At 51.1% G+C, this 14,176-nt stretch overlaps 1 protein-coding gene across 1 annotated transcript; it reads left to right on the top strand.

The window, feature by feature from the left end:
* Positions 1–3,844: 3,844 nt before the first annotated feature.
* On the top strand, positions 3,845–9,694 carry BHLHE40 (basic helix-loop-helix family member e40). Its single transcript, XM_006185620.3, has 5 exons — positions 3,845–4,362; positions 4,528–4,597; positions 4,865–4,972; positions 5,941–6,064; positions 7,380–9,694. The coding sequence occupies exons 1-5, from the start codon at positions 4,283–4,285 to the stop codon at positions 8,231–8,233; spliced, it is 1,236 nt and encodes a 411-aa protein (XP_006185682.1). The 5' UTR covers positions 3,845–4,282; the 3' UTR covers positions 8,234–9,694.
* Positions 9,695–14,176: the final 4,482 nt, after the last annotated feature.

Here is a 14,176-nt window from a genome sequence, read left to right as displayed (position 1 = left end):
AGATCAAAATATTTTTAAAGAACAAAATTGGCTAGATGAGACTAAAAAATATCAGAATGAATGTTTCAAGGGGATATTATTTTGTAAACTTTTTGTTTAAAATACATTGGGCTGTCTTCTTCCAAAATGGCTTAAAATTTTCTTTAAGTGAGCAATGGTTACTCAGAGAGAGAGAATAGTGGTTGCTTATTACTATAGTCCAACCAAGCCTTGGCTGCCCTATGTTTAAATTTACTTAAGAGGTGTGTGTGTGTGTGTGTGTGTGTGTGTGTGTGTGTGTTGAGTCATGATGTAAAATGAATTTCTTACTGTGAGCTGTGATAAAAAAAAAACAAAACTGTGAGTCTTCTTCAACAGGCAAAAAGTGATGATATCTGAGCAAGAAAGGTGTGGGTAGCTGTAGGGGGCTGTGGGCTCCAACTTCCTGCTAGGAAGGGCTTGCCTCACTCTTCCCAACACACAGCATCAGACCACCAAAATACTGAACCTCATTAATAAAGAAAAGAAAGATCTTGTCCTTCTTTGTACAAAATTATGTTCTTTCTTCACTTAGAAAAGACAAAACAGAGGAAAGGGCTACAAAATACCAGGAGTACCCAGTGTAGCTGCTCAGGGCTATATGCACAACTCAAGAGGATGTTTTCACACAGACTGCAATGTGAATGGCTCCCCCTGGAGTTGAGCAGTGCACAACCCAGACAACCCTACATGGCAGCCATAAGTATGGTGATTAGGAGAACAAGCTTTGGAGTCCAACAAACCTGAGGTCTAGTTCCAGATCTAATCTCAGGCTATATAACCTGGGGCAGATTATTGAACCTCCCTGAGCCTCAGTTTCCTCAAGAGGACATATTATATATTCCTAGGACTTAGCTGAGCACCTGACACATAGTAGTTCTCAAAAAATATGTGTTAAGTATATGTAAAAATGCATTATGCCGGCCTTATAAGGTGGTGATAAGGAGTAAATTAACATATACAATGTTTTTACATAGAATCTAAAAACTAGCACACAGTAAACACCAAATAAGTATCTACTAAAGATGACAGACTGAAATATTAAGATTCTTCAGGATGGAAAGATGCAAGCTGGGAAGGAATTATTTTGTTTAAATAAAAAAAAAAAAACCCATAAGCTATTGAGAGAAGAAAACACTAAAAATAATATATACCACCCAGGTACGGTAGAACTTTGGTAGGGTGGAGATAATTCTTGACACTTGAGAGTGGTTTGGAACAAATAAAAAGTAAGAAATGATACATTTAGTTATTTCCCATTGTAGGTCAGGTAGAGGCTTTCGCCCTTTGATACTTTTTAGTATCCATAACTTCAAAGCATTCTAAAAATGATACTGAGCAGTGAGCCATGGAATCTGAACAGTTTTGATTCACTCCTGACATGGGGGGCAGGAGGATGGCCGTGACAGCTGAGAGGACATGTGTTCCTTCCTTCCCCAGTGCTTATTTCCTGATGGAACTGTGGTTTGGACGCAGTCATGACAACTCTTCACCCTTATTCAAGTCTCACAATGGAGCAGGTCGCCCTAGATTTAAATCACAAACCCAGGACGGACTCCAGTCCCCTCCCTCCCTGTGGTTCTGCTACCCACCTCCCGGAAGGAAGCTGCGGTGCAGTCACTGCCTCCAGGGAGATGGCTGATAACAAAAGCCAGCAAAAGTACATTCCAGGAGGGAGGGATGCTGAGCCCCCCAGTGAGGTCACGCCAGTTAGCAGTTAGGAAAGGAGGCATTTCTCACACTTGCTAATGAGTTTGACGCTGGTGAAACATAAACAGGAAGTGGGAGCTCTCCAAAGCAACCTGAAGGAAATCCACTCCCAGTCTGGTCAACGTGTGAATCCCAGTTCTCTAGGTTGTCAAGGACACTGCCAATTAAGACCCACCACCACCGCCCACCCCCCTACGCCCCCACTGCACCCGAGGCTAATCTTCACGTGGTCCCGGGGTTGACCCTGTTTTTTTGTTGTGTGTTTTTTTTTTTTTTTTTTCAGTCCTTCCCACAGCCAGGTCACTCAGCAGCGGGGTGACTGACCCGAGGCGCGGTGGGAAAGGCTTACAGTCATCTCTCAACTCCCCGAACTTGCAGGGCAGGGCAGCGCAGAGGTCAGTGAAATCCCCAGCCAGGCCTTATTTTAGTCATGAATTTCCACTGGCTCCCTCCTCTGACTGCATCAGCGCTGCTCATACCGCGGGTTTGGAGTTTCAGCTGTTTTCCCTGCTCCAGGCTGAGTTAGAAGGTCACAGAGGCCGGACTTTTCCGGGGGAGGTAGGTGGGGACCTCCGGCGGCCTGAGTGAGATTGCGGAGATCGCGGGCCTCTCGGAGGAGGCCTTTCTGCCCCAGGCTCCAGGCAGTGGGTTAACTTCTCTCTCCTCCTCTACCCAGGCATCTTGGTTGGTTTTAAATAAAATTATTAAAAAAAAAAAAAAAAAACAACAACAACCAAAAAACCCCCACTTCCTATCTTTTTTTTCTCTGTCCGCCAGTGGCACCGATACAATTTTTCCCAGGGCTGCCTTCCCCTCCTTGCCCACCGTATCCTCTTCCCAGAGGTTCCTGTAAATTCAAGGGCAGAATCTGTGTTTCATTCCCCTACAGCGTACCTAGCAACGGGCACAACGCCTGGCATAGGGTAGGGGGCTCAACAAACGTGAGTCGACTCAGTGAAGGCTAAGATCTCACTGCGCTGGGCAGATCAGTCTCTCTCTCCCCTCCTGCTCGGGGTGCAGACCGCACACAGTGCCGCCAAAGTTCCCAGCAGGAGGGAGATGGCCGATCCCGGAGGGCACGCCAAGGCCGAGGTTGGGGAGCGAGGGTCTTGGTCCCCTCGCCAGGGCAGAGGGGCTCGCAGTCGGCGGCGCTGAGGCCTGAGCCCTGGCCACGTGAAGTGTCACGCCCCGCGCTGCTGCAGGGCAGGCGCCGCCGCCGCGGTTGTGTAACGTTGCAGCCCGAGGGGAGGCGACCCGGGCGCCTCTGCTCCGGTTGGGGCAGAGGAGGGAGGGAACGCAGGGCACCGCGCCCGGTATCTTTCTGTGCTTGACTAGCTGAAGTGGGGGGTACTGGGGCACCCTGGGGGTGAGCAAGTGGGTGCCCGCCGGCGCGCGGGCTGTGCCCGGGAGCGGAGCTCCAGGGGAGCCAGGGGCCCGCGGCGCACAGCCTCGCGGGTCAGGTGCGCGCAGCGTGCTCGGCGGCGGCCTCGGCTGCCCCTGCGCTTGGCTGCCAGCCCGCTTCCCATGGGGTGACATCCGCCCCGCCCCTCGGCCCCTCCCCACGGCGGGCGATTCCTGGACGCGGGGCTGCGGAGTGGGGGCAGGGAAGCCGGCACGGAAAGAAACCCCAGCCTCTGGGGAAGGCAGGGGGGCCGGGCGACTCCCTCCGCTGCGCGCCGGTTCCTCCGAGCCGGCCGCGCGGGGGGAGGAGGAAGAGGGTTGGGCTGGAGCGAGCGAGGGGATATTCCTCTCCCGGCTTGAGTCAGACGCGGGCGTATCCGTCCTCCCCCGTTCCCTCCCAGGAGACGGGAACTTACTTCATTTCCCTGGGGCAGGTTCGCCCACGTTACCAACCTCCCCCCTCCACCGCCCGGCTCCCCGGCCCCTTCCAACTTCCGCGCCCCCCACCCGGCTGGGCAGGACCCAGGCCGAGCTGCCACCCCCTCTTCGGGGAAAGGCAGCCGCAGACACCTGGGGGCCGGGGCTGGGGGTGGGGGCTCCCTCGCAGCCGCGGGAGCGTTGTCCAACACGTGAGACTCATGTGATGAAGCCGGGGGAGGGCGGGCAGGTCGCTCCTTCCCTCCCCGGCAGCGGCCAGACGTGCCTGGAGTCACAGGGTAGAACACGTAGCTCCAACCCACCCACTCGCTCCCATTTAACCCAGCCCGCAGCCTCTCCATTACTCCTCGGCTCGTCCCCCCCCCCCCCCCCACTCTGCCCTAACCGCCCCCCCCCCCGCCGCCGCGCTCCCTCCCGCCTCCCCGCCCGCCCCACTTCTCATTCACTTGGCTCGCACGGCGCAGACGGCGCAGGGAGCACACACCGCCAGTCTGTGCGCAGAGCCGGAGCCAGAGGCCGCGGGGACACCATGCACGCCCCCAACTGAAGCCGCATCCTCAAAGCCGCAACTCCTCGCAGCCCAGCGGATTTCAGGGAGCTCTGCCTCAGAGGAACCCTTGAGGAGGGACCCTCCAGAAGCCCCTTCCAGGACAGTCCTCACAAGACGCTCTGCCACTGCAGACAGGAGCGCACAGTGGCCCCGGCTCGCCGCGCCATGGAGCGAATCCCCAGCGCGCAACCGCCCCCTGCTTGCCTCCCCAAAGCGCCAGGACTGGAGCCCGGAGACCTACCAGGGTAAGCTGGCACCCCCGGCCCCTTCAAGCCTTAACGCCAGTCCTGCGTTCTGCGCGGCTTTCAACTCGGAGTAGCTCTAAGCGCATCCGGGGGCTCTTGCCCCCAGGGCTCCTACAGCCGGTGCGCACTCAGAGTCACGACCCTTCCTCGTTCCTCTTCCTGCAGGATGGATTTTGCCCACATGTACCAAGTGTACAAGTCGAGGCGGGGAATAAAGCGGAGCGAAGACAGCAAGGTAAGAGCACCGCGCCCCAGGGGACCCCAGCCCCTAGCACGCACTGAGTTTCCAAGAAAAGTTTTCTCACTTTGAGGTTGCAGGGGGTATGCAACGTGTGGGCTCCGTGACTCTCTACTGAGTGGCTTCGAGAAAGAGGGGCAGAAGGTGGTTCTGGGTGTGACTCTGCTCGGCTGCCCCGACCCTTATCGCGCCTCGGGGTGGGAGAGGAGAAGGACTTTTCATCCCCTTCCTCCGGCGCCCACCGTCTCCCCGTGCGCCTTGCAGGAGACCTACAAACTGCCGCACCGGCTCATCGAGAAAAAGAGACGTGACCGGATTAACGAGTGCATCGCCCAGCTGAAGGATCTCCTCCCCGAACATCTCAAACTTACAGTAAGTGAGAAGCTGGCCCCTCTCCAAACCGGCTCCTCTGCCCAGAGGGCGGGCGGGGGGGGGGGGGGTCACTCGCCGCCTGCAGGCCCAACCGGGAACTGCAGACCAAATGGCTGGATCCTGAGTTGGTGGGTGGCTCAGTTTGGAGGTACCCTTCCTTAGTCCCAGAATTTTCTGGCAGCCTCAGGCAAATGAGGTGAGAATCGCCTGTACTTCTCCAGGCTGACTCCAACACCACTCACTGGCTGGCCTTCCTGAGCAAGAGTTTAAGACTTTCCCTTCTGGTGATTTTCAGTGTTCCCTAGTTTTCCTGACTCGAGCAAACCAAGCAACCCACAATTTTATGTACCCCCTCCCCTCAACCCCTTTTTAAAATAAGAGGACTTGTTTTGGTGTGTGATTTTCACGTCCTGTCCTTTCTTGGCAATAACCAACAGTTTACTAGCTTGGCAGACTTTGCTTGGGGAAAGGGAAAAAAGAATAGTATTTAGGGAGGAAGAAAAAAGCCTAGATGAGCTGGAAGTTATGACAGAGTGTCAGGAAAGAAACTAGGGAAAGCCTCTTGGCTGCCAGACACAGTAGAAGTCCCTCCTCGGTTGACACCACTGCAGAGAAATGTTATCTCCGGATTCCCCTGAGTTAAGGTCAACATTGGCTGCTGGAGAAATTTATCTGTCAAAGCTTTCTCCTAAGGTAGCTGCTGCTTCCAAAATGCCTCCAAAGATGAGTGACACTCGTTTGTTGGTCTTTAATCAGAACTGTATACATATGTACATATTTTTAAACATCATCTCTAAATGTAAAACTAAATTTAGCCAACCAGGAAAGGCCATTTCTTTTTCTTTCTCTTTTTCTTTTTCTTTCTTTTTTTTTTTTTTTTCCTTTAGAGACATAGCTCATTGCTAATAAATGTCCCAGAGGTGAGACTTCTCTGAGCTCACTGCTGACTGAGGCTCTTTTTATTCCAGACTCTGGGTCACTTGGAAAAAGCAGTGGTTCTTGAACTTACCTTGAAGCATGTGAAAGCGCTAACAAACCTAATTGATCAACAGCAGCAGAAAATCATTGCCCTGCAGAGCGGTCTGCAAGCTGGTGAGTACCCCAGTCTGGCTGTCATCTCTTAAGAGTTCTAACGCAAACAGAGAGCCTGTGGGCTCAACATCTGGTATAACAAACATCCCTGCAACAAATTGCTTATGCACATTCACTGCGGGAGATGCTGTTTTATCTTTCCGAAAAGGTCAGACTTTTCATTTGGAATGCTGCTGTTTGCCACCTGGTATGAATACATATTAGTCAAATGGTAAAATATTTCTGTGGCATTTTGGCTTAAGAGTTTCTGGGTTCCGGGAGTTTTCCCCCTTCCCTTTTAAAATGCCAAGGCACTTATAATTTGCACTGTGGGTGTTTTACAGTTGGTCCTCTTAGCCCTGTTTCATTGGAGAATAAATCACGGGTATGCCCCCAGTGTTTTCCTATTTCTCTACTTCCTTATCACTCAGTGTGTGGTATGATCCTGGCAGGATGACAGCAGTTTTTCCTGCATTTCATGTGGTTCCCTGAATAGCCACTAGGTATCCTGGCGAATTACACAATCTAACGAAACTGATGTTTCATCATCTGTTTCTCCTGACTTCCAGAGAATCATAGTCACCTTGTAACCATCTCATCTCACCCCTTCCAAATAATACTGTACAAACTAGGGCAAAATTCTTCTCCCCACTGCCTCATTCCATTCTTCTCTGCCCTCCTTTCCAAACTAGTATGAGGAGGATCGCAGAAATACAGCAGGTGCTTTTGTCAGTTTCCTCATTGAAAATGGGAAGATGATCATACCTAATTTCCTGGGGATCACAGATAGAAAACACACATAACACTTAGAAACAGCCTTTAAAGATTACAGCATGACTGCAACTTGTGTAAGTCATTGAAAGCAAGCTTACTTTTGGTGACGTTGTTCCTTCATCCTCATTTTACGACTCTCTGGTCTCTGTCCTTCTTGCTCTGGTAAGACTGATGTTCTATAAATTGACTTTAGTTATTAACATACTAGGATGTTCATTGCTGTATCACTTATAATGAAAACTCAGGAACAACTTATAAATTCAACAAGAGGAAATAGTGTGTCTTTATTAAAGGTGGTTTATTTCTATGATGGGATATTATTCAGCCACTACAAATCATATTTTGTCTCTGAATGGTAGGATGACGGACGATGTTTCTTTTATTCTTTATGCTTTTCAGTGTAATCCAGATTTTCTCTGATCATGTTACTATTGAAGTTAGGAACATAAACCGGCGAATGCTATAAACAAAAAGGAAAGCTCCCGGTCTTTGGAATAAAGGTATATCCAGATGAACCACAGGGCTTTCTGACATGTCTTCCTTTGGATCTGTGTTGATCCAGGTGATTTGTCGGGGAGAAGTGTCGAAGCCGGTCAAGAGATGTTCTGCTCAGGCTTCGAGACGTGTGCCCGGGAGGTGCTTCAGTACCTGGCCAAGCACGAGAACACCCGGGACCTGAAGTCTTCGCAGCTGGTCACCCACCTCCACCGTGTGGTCTCCGAGCTCCTGCAGGGCGGTGCCTCCAGGAAGCCGTCAGACCCAGCTCCCAAAGTGATGGACTTCAAGGAGAATCCCGGCTCCCTGGCCAAAGGCTCTGAAGGCCCAGGCAAAAACTGTGTGCCCGTCATCCAGCGGACTTTCGCTCACTCGAGCGGGGAGCAGAGTGGCAGCGACACGGACACAGACAGCGGCTACGGAGGAGAATCCGAGAAGAGTGAGCTGCGAGTCGAGCAGCCGTACTTCAAAAGCGATCATGGACGCAGGTTCATGGGAGACAGGATCGGTGCTATTAAGCAAGAATCAGAAGAACCCCCCACCAAGAAGAGCAGAATGCAGCTCTCAGATGATGAAGGCCATTTCCCGAGCAGTGACCTGATCAGCTCCCCGTTCCTGGGCCCACACCCTCACCAGCCTCCCTTCTGCCTGCCCTTCTATCTGATCCCGCCCTCGGCCACCGCCTACTTGCCCATGCTGGAGAAGTGCTGGTACCCCACCTCCGTGCCCGTGCTGTACCCGGGCCTCAACGCTTCCGCTGCAGCCCTCACCAGCTTCATGAACCCCGACAAGATCTCAGCCCCCTTGCTCATGCCGCAGAGACTCCCTTCACCCTTGCCACCCCATCCGGCCATCGACTCTTCCGCCCTGCTCCAAGCTCTGAAGCAGATTCCCCCTTTAAACTTAGAAACCAAAGACTAAACTCTTCAGGGGATCCTGCTGCTTTGCTTTCCTTCCTCCTTACTTCCAAAAAAAAAAAAAAAATGTGTTTGTGAGTGTAGCAAGATTGTTCTGGTGTGTATGCCAAGATCATCTGAGGCGGGGAGAGAAGATTCAGGTGTGTGTGTGTGTATGTGTGTGTATGTGTTGGTATGGGACATTAAAGCTCCTTTTGGCATAGGGAAGATGTGAAGGATTGCCTGACATCAGGAGATTTGGGGGGGATTGTAGCAGACCTCTGGGCTTTTCCCCACCCAGAGAATAGCCCCCGCTGATACAAATCAGCTGGATTTTCAAAAGCTTCAAAGTCTTGGTCTGTGAGTCAGTCTTCACTTTGGGAGCCGGGTCTGTGGCTTTGAGAAAAAGGTACTTTCAAAGGAGGGCTTTCCAGAGTGCCTGTTCCCAGCCAGCTCTTGTGACCCCACCCTTCTCCCTTTTATTGTCGCTGTGACTCACCCTACGGGGAGAGGGCAGCCAGACGGAGCTTTCTGCAAAGTGGTGAGGTAGCAGACACTGGCACAGCACGGTAGTGGTTTGGGGAGATTTCCGCAGGTCTGCTCCCCACCCCTGCCTCGGACGAATAAAGAGAATGTAGTTCCCTACTCAGGCTTTCGTAGTGATGAGCTTACTAAGGAACTGAAAAGGGCCCCCGGGCACAAGCCCAGCTGCCAGGGAAGGGGGGAGGAGTCCCCCGGGCCTCTGGCACCTGTTTCTGGTCTCACCTAGAAACTGCTTCGCCGTCCAGGGAAACACACCAGGGTCTGAGAGATGCAGGCGCCTAAAGTTCCAAGCACCCCGAAGTGCAGAAAAACCAAGTCACACGTTGCTTCTTTTGACAAGCAAAGCTCGACTCTCGGTTGTCAGCTCGGTCCTAAAACTCCTTTTAACCAAGCTTAGCTTCTTAAAGGCCTAACCAACCCTTGGCACAGCAAGATCCTTTCTGCAGGCTATTTCCCCTTGCCCGACGGCACTTGGAGTGTCCTTATGGCTAAAAAGGATTCTGTCTCCTTCAAAGAAGTTTTATTTTTGGTCCAGAGTACTTTTCTGACTTGTCCAGCTAGCCCTGCACCAGCTTTTCGAAATGCACTGTGCTTGATCGCTGATCGTGTTTAACTTTTTCTTTCCTTGTTTTTATTTTGGTATCAAGTCGTTGCCTTTATTTGTAAAACTGTTATAAATATATATTATATAAATATATTAAAAAGGAAAATGTTTCAGATGTTTATTTGTATAATTACTTGATCTACAAAAGTGAGAAAAAAATGAATGTATTCCTGTTTTTGAAGAGAAGAATAATTTTTTTTTCTCTAGGGAGAGGTACAGTGTTTATATTTTGGAGCCTTCCTGAAGGTGTGAAATTGTAAATATTTTTATCTATGAGTCAATGTTAAGTAGTTGTTTAAAAATACTTAATAAAATAATCCTTTTCCTGTGGAAGAGAAAGATGGTCTCCTGCATTTTTTAAATAACTCTCAAGGGTGTGATGGGGCCGGCTCCTTCTGCCTTCCCGTCTTGGCTGAAGGTAGCAATTAGTTAATCTTGGTGTAATTTCATTCAGCTTTTTGTGTGCATCGTACTCAGTCAGTCAGACAGAATAAGCTTAGTCGATTTAGTAGGTAAATATTTGTTTAATTGTTTTCTGAAACCAGCTCTTGCCAGAAGTTCACGATCGTCCTGTGCCTCTTTGCAGAATTAAGCAAAAAGTGTATTTTTCCCCAGTCTGCTTTTGTCACAGTCCTTAGAAACTGACAGAAAATCAAAGCGTGAAATCGTGGGCCTTAGGGTCTGGGGAGCTTGATGGAGGGAGGAGTAGGCACATTGAGAAAAGATTTAATGGATTATTTTGCAATAATAATCGCTCCTGGGGCTTGCTCTCTGCCAAGGCAGACGCAGTGTAACTTCTTGAATCTCCAGCAAGGTCTAATGGATTTGCCATATCCTGTCCTACTGCTGCTGAAGGCAACATTCCGTGATTATTTTCTACATCCTTCCTGGACTTCCTCTCATTGGGTGTGTTTGTGCGTGAATGAATATTGGTGTTCCTTAGTCAAGGGCTCTTATGAAAAAAAGAAAAATTTCGTGGGAAATTACCCGGTGGAGCATTTTTGCTTCTCTCCTTCTCCCTCTCAGAGATGTCCTGATGCTTCCTGACGGCCAGTGCCTGGCTCACCACACTCCAGATCCCAAAGCATCCCTCTGGCCGTCTGGAGCCCATGCAGGAAATCTGCCCACAGGGAGTTCTCAGCCAGGCAGAGACACCACCTGCACTTGGAGTCTATTTGCTTCAAATGTCACCTTCCCTGCCTCCTGATGAGCAGGCAGGCAGGAGTGAGCATCGCCTGGCTGGTGCAAGACGCAGAAGGCATTATCTGAAAGGCACAATGGTCCCCAGGCAGCTTGGTGACGTGGGAGGAGCCTGAATCAGGAGTCCGGAGATGAACTAGTGGTCTCGGCCATGAACGGGTGGTCTGGCATCACCCCCCACACCTGTTTTTGGTTTGGTTAAATAAGGACTCTGAGCCCTTTTCACATGTTCTATTGCAGGCAGATGGCAAACTCTGTAAGGGCCTCTTTCCTGAGAGCCTGGGTCTCCAGGTCTTCTGCCTTTGAAGCCCCTGAATTCCTCCATGAATTGCTAAGCATTTCTGGCTAGATTTTTTGAGGGAAAACCTAAACAAATCAAGTGTATCCTGGGGATGGAGCAGAGGCTTGAAATCAACACCAAATTCTTTTTGCCTGCCCCTCTCTTCTCCTGGGGCCATGACTGAAGGAGTAGCTGCGGGGAGAGAAGGAAGTGGTTGGAGCACCCTGGGCTAAAAAAAAAGTTAGAGGGTTCAATACAGTCAACCCAGAATCCCCCTACTGGAGTCTGCCACTAGCAAACACCCCCTGGAAAGTGGCAGCCGGCCCTCTGCCTCCTTGTCTGCTGCTGGTTTGCCCTTGACCTTCCTTCTAGGCCAGCTCCAGCAGGTTCCAAGTGGCTGGGAGGGAGATGCGGAGGAGGGGTTCGCACCCCAGCCTTTCACCCAATCGGGACAAAGAGGACCTCTGTTTAAAAAGGGGTGTGTGAGAGTGTGAGGGGGTGAAGCACTGGCTTGGGGGCCAAGGAGAGGTGGCAGGAGGCAGGGGAGCAGACGCTTGGGATCTGGCCGCAGGCAGACAGGGCGTGATCCTCCAGGCCTGCCGGGATGGTCTCACCCAGCGCTGACCTGCCTCGCCTGTTGACACAACGTCACGTTTCCGACTGCAGCCCTTTCATGTGCGGCCCGCGGCTAAATGCGGCTGCCGGTTCCTGGAAGCAGACGTGCCTGGCACCGCGTCAGCAGAAACCTGATCCCCGGGGAAGCTTGGCACGGCCGCGGGCGCGCTCGGCCCCCAGAATAGGGCCTGGCAGCGGGCGCCGGGCACCCCCCTCCTCGCGCCCCGCGGGAGGGAATCCGAGCTCAGAGCGCTCCCCCGCGGGGTGGGAGGGAGGGCGGGGCAGGGAATGGAGCTGGATTTAGGCAGGGCACCGAGACGAGAACCTAATTAACTGGAAGCTAGAAGCTTCCCACGGGTCATCGCTCATTAACGAAGTCTAACAACCTAGAAGCTACCATTTACTAGCATAAATCACATTTTGTAGATAAATAAAAGCGGACTCAGAGAGGGGTGTTAACCTGCCCAAGGTCACGCAGCTTCCAAGTCACTCAACCATTAGCGGAATGGTGAAGATGTTGGTTTGTGGCTCTTATCAATTGGACCCAGGGGGAAGGCTTTCAGAATCCGCTTGTTAATAATAATACCTGTACTACTCTGACTAACAGCAAGCTGTTTGTAGGATTTATTATTTGCCCGGCACTCTTCAAAGCACTCTACATACAAAAATGTAATTTTCACGGCAACTCCGTGAGGTAGCTGTAATTACTATTATTCTTATATGGTTAGCAAAATGTAGGCACAGAGAAGTTAAGTAACTTGCACAAGGTCACACAGCTCCAATAGTGAACTGGAATTTAAACCTAGTCCGTTTGGCTCCAGAATCTATGTGCTTAACTAGCAAACCACACTGCCCTTCTCGTTAAATAATAGCAATAGTGATCATCATCATCATAATAATAAAAGTAGTTATAACTGCCGCTGTTAACACCATATTTTGAGTACTTCCCCTATGCCAGGCACTATATTACGCACTTTATGTGAATTATCTCTACTTCCTCTAGCTACTGTGGTATAATAAAACTGTAGATATTAATATGAGGTGAAAAGCCTGGAACTCAGAGAGAGGAGATCTGAGCCTCAAGAGAGGTGACACGTCATGTGAAGGACAGAGCACGCCCTTTCTCTGGTCCAGAACTGCTTCTAAAACTGAGCTGTCGTGATGTTGGGCTTGGCCATGTATTATCTTATTTAATCCTCAAAATAGCTCCATGGAGGAGGTACCATGATCCCCAGTGTGCAGATGAGACAACTGAAGCTCAGGGTAAAGTTATTCTCCCCACTCTGTATTTGCTTCCTTACAAATGCCCCCACATATCATCCCACAGCCAAAAATGTGTCCATTCTCTAAGTAAGGAACTAACACTGTAGGACTATTGGGGCCTGGGGGGTAGGGGGTGCTTACAGGTTAACCGTGCTGAGAACCAGAATCAGGGTTGGAGGAAATCCTATGTCACATTTTCTGGAGTGGGAGGAGGGGGCATCCCTTTTCTCATATTTCTCTTAAGGTTGGGAGAGGTGCAGGTGGAGGGGCCTGGCACAGATGGGGCAAAAGGCAGTTCGGCTGGAGTAACAGAGACTGAGATCCAGGCTCTCTTGCTGGGAGGGGACAGGGCAGGCTCGGGGACTGCAGCTCCTGTCCCTCTCTGTTTCCTGCAGCCCAGCCCCACCTGGCCCACCCCTCCAGCCCTTGGTCAGTCCCTAGAAGGGCAGGTGAGGGGTAAGAAGGAGGCTGCTTCTACCTGTGGAAGGGGGTCAGAATTTCAGGCTGGCACTTGACAGGCTGCCAGGTTTCTCCTCAGGCCTATGGGGCCCACAGACAGGCTCAAAGACACAGACTGTGTTGAGTACCCTGTGGTTTCATATAAAGACTATGTGTTAACAGGATCAGCGTGTTCCCCAGAGGCCCAGAATCCCCTAAAGGGCCACGTGGCCTCGAGGGAGGGAAGGCTCTGGGTTCCTCACCCCCTCATCAGCTGCAGCAGCTTCCTCCTCCTCCATCTTAAGTATCGTAATGGTTTATTTGAACAAGAGTGCCACTGCTAAAACACATCATAAAATGTTTAGAAGGCACCACAAGACAGCCCCTTCCTCAGGCTTGGCCTTCACCTCACCAGCTTCTTTCTCTAGGATCCAGAAGGAGGTTGCAGCCACTCAAAGCCAAACCGCACCCCCCCTTGGGCAACACCCCCCCCCCACCCCCCTGTTTATCCCAAGCCATCTGTTTGGCCCGACTACCACAGCAGAACATGAGCTGGGTGAAGCCTCTCCCATTGGCCATGGGAGCCACTGACATGCTTGTCTCTCCGCTGGGCCATCCAGTCTTGTGATGTGGTTGGACTCGGGCCCGGAAGGTTTCTTCTGCTATAGACGGGGCCCTCCCTTCCCGGACGAATCTTAGCGAAGACACGGAGGTGGGACATCAGGGAAGGAATCACCAGGCTTCTGGGTAGGTGGGGGATCAGCCTTAGGCTGTGGCCAAAGTGATGGGGACAGCCAGCTTCTGCTACTCCTAACTCCCAGCCCTGCTGGCCCACCCCCCACCCACCTGAGGCTGAAAGGGGAGAAACTTGTACTTCTTTATTTGTTTGAAGAGCTAATACTTTGGGGGGGGGGGACCACATTATGGATGGTATATGGAGAAAGAGATTATGCAAGAATTTCTGTGGAATTCAAGTCAGGGGTAAAAGGAGGGCATATGACTACCTTTTCAGGAAAAAAAAATGT

The sequence above is a fragment of the Camelus ferus genome, chromosome 17, assembly GCF_009834535.1.
Source record: "Camelus ferus isolate YT-003-E chromosome 17, BCGSAC_Cfer_1.0, whole genome shotgun sequence".
Classification (NCBI taxonomy): Eukaryota; Metazoa; Chordata; class Mammalia; order Artiodactyla; family Camelidae; genus Camelus; species Camelus ferus.
The sequence above is the reverse complement of the archived record's forward strand: the minus strand, read 5'-3'. Positions and strand labels throughout refer to the sequence as shown.

Coding starts and splice junctions, on each gene's coding strand:
- BHLHE40 (XM_006185620.3), top strand. CDS start 4,283: ATGGAGCGAATCCCCAGCGCGCAACCGCCCCCTGCTTGCCTCCCCAAA. Junction 4,598..4,864: donor AGCGGAGCGAAGACAGCAAG/GTAAGAGCACCG, acceptor TGCGCCTTGCAG/GAGACCTACAAACTGCCGCA. Junction 6,065..7,379: donor GCAGAGCGGTCTGCAAGCTG/GTGAGTACCCCA, acceptor GTGTTGATCCAG/GTGATTTGTCGGGGAGAAGT.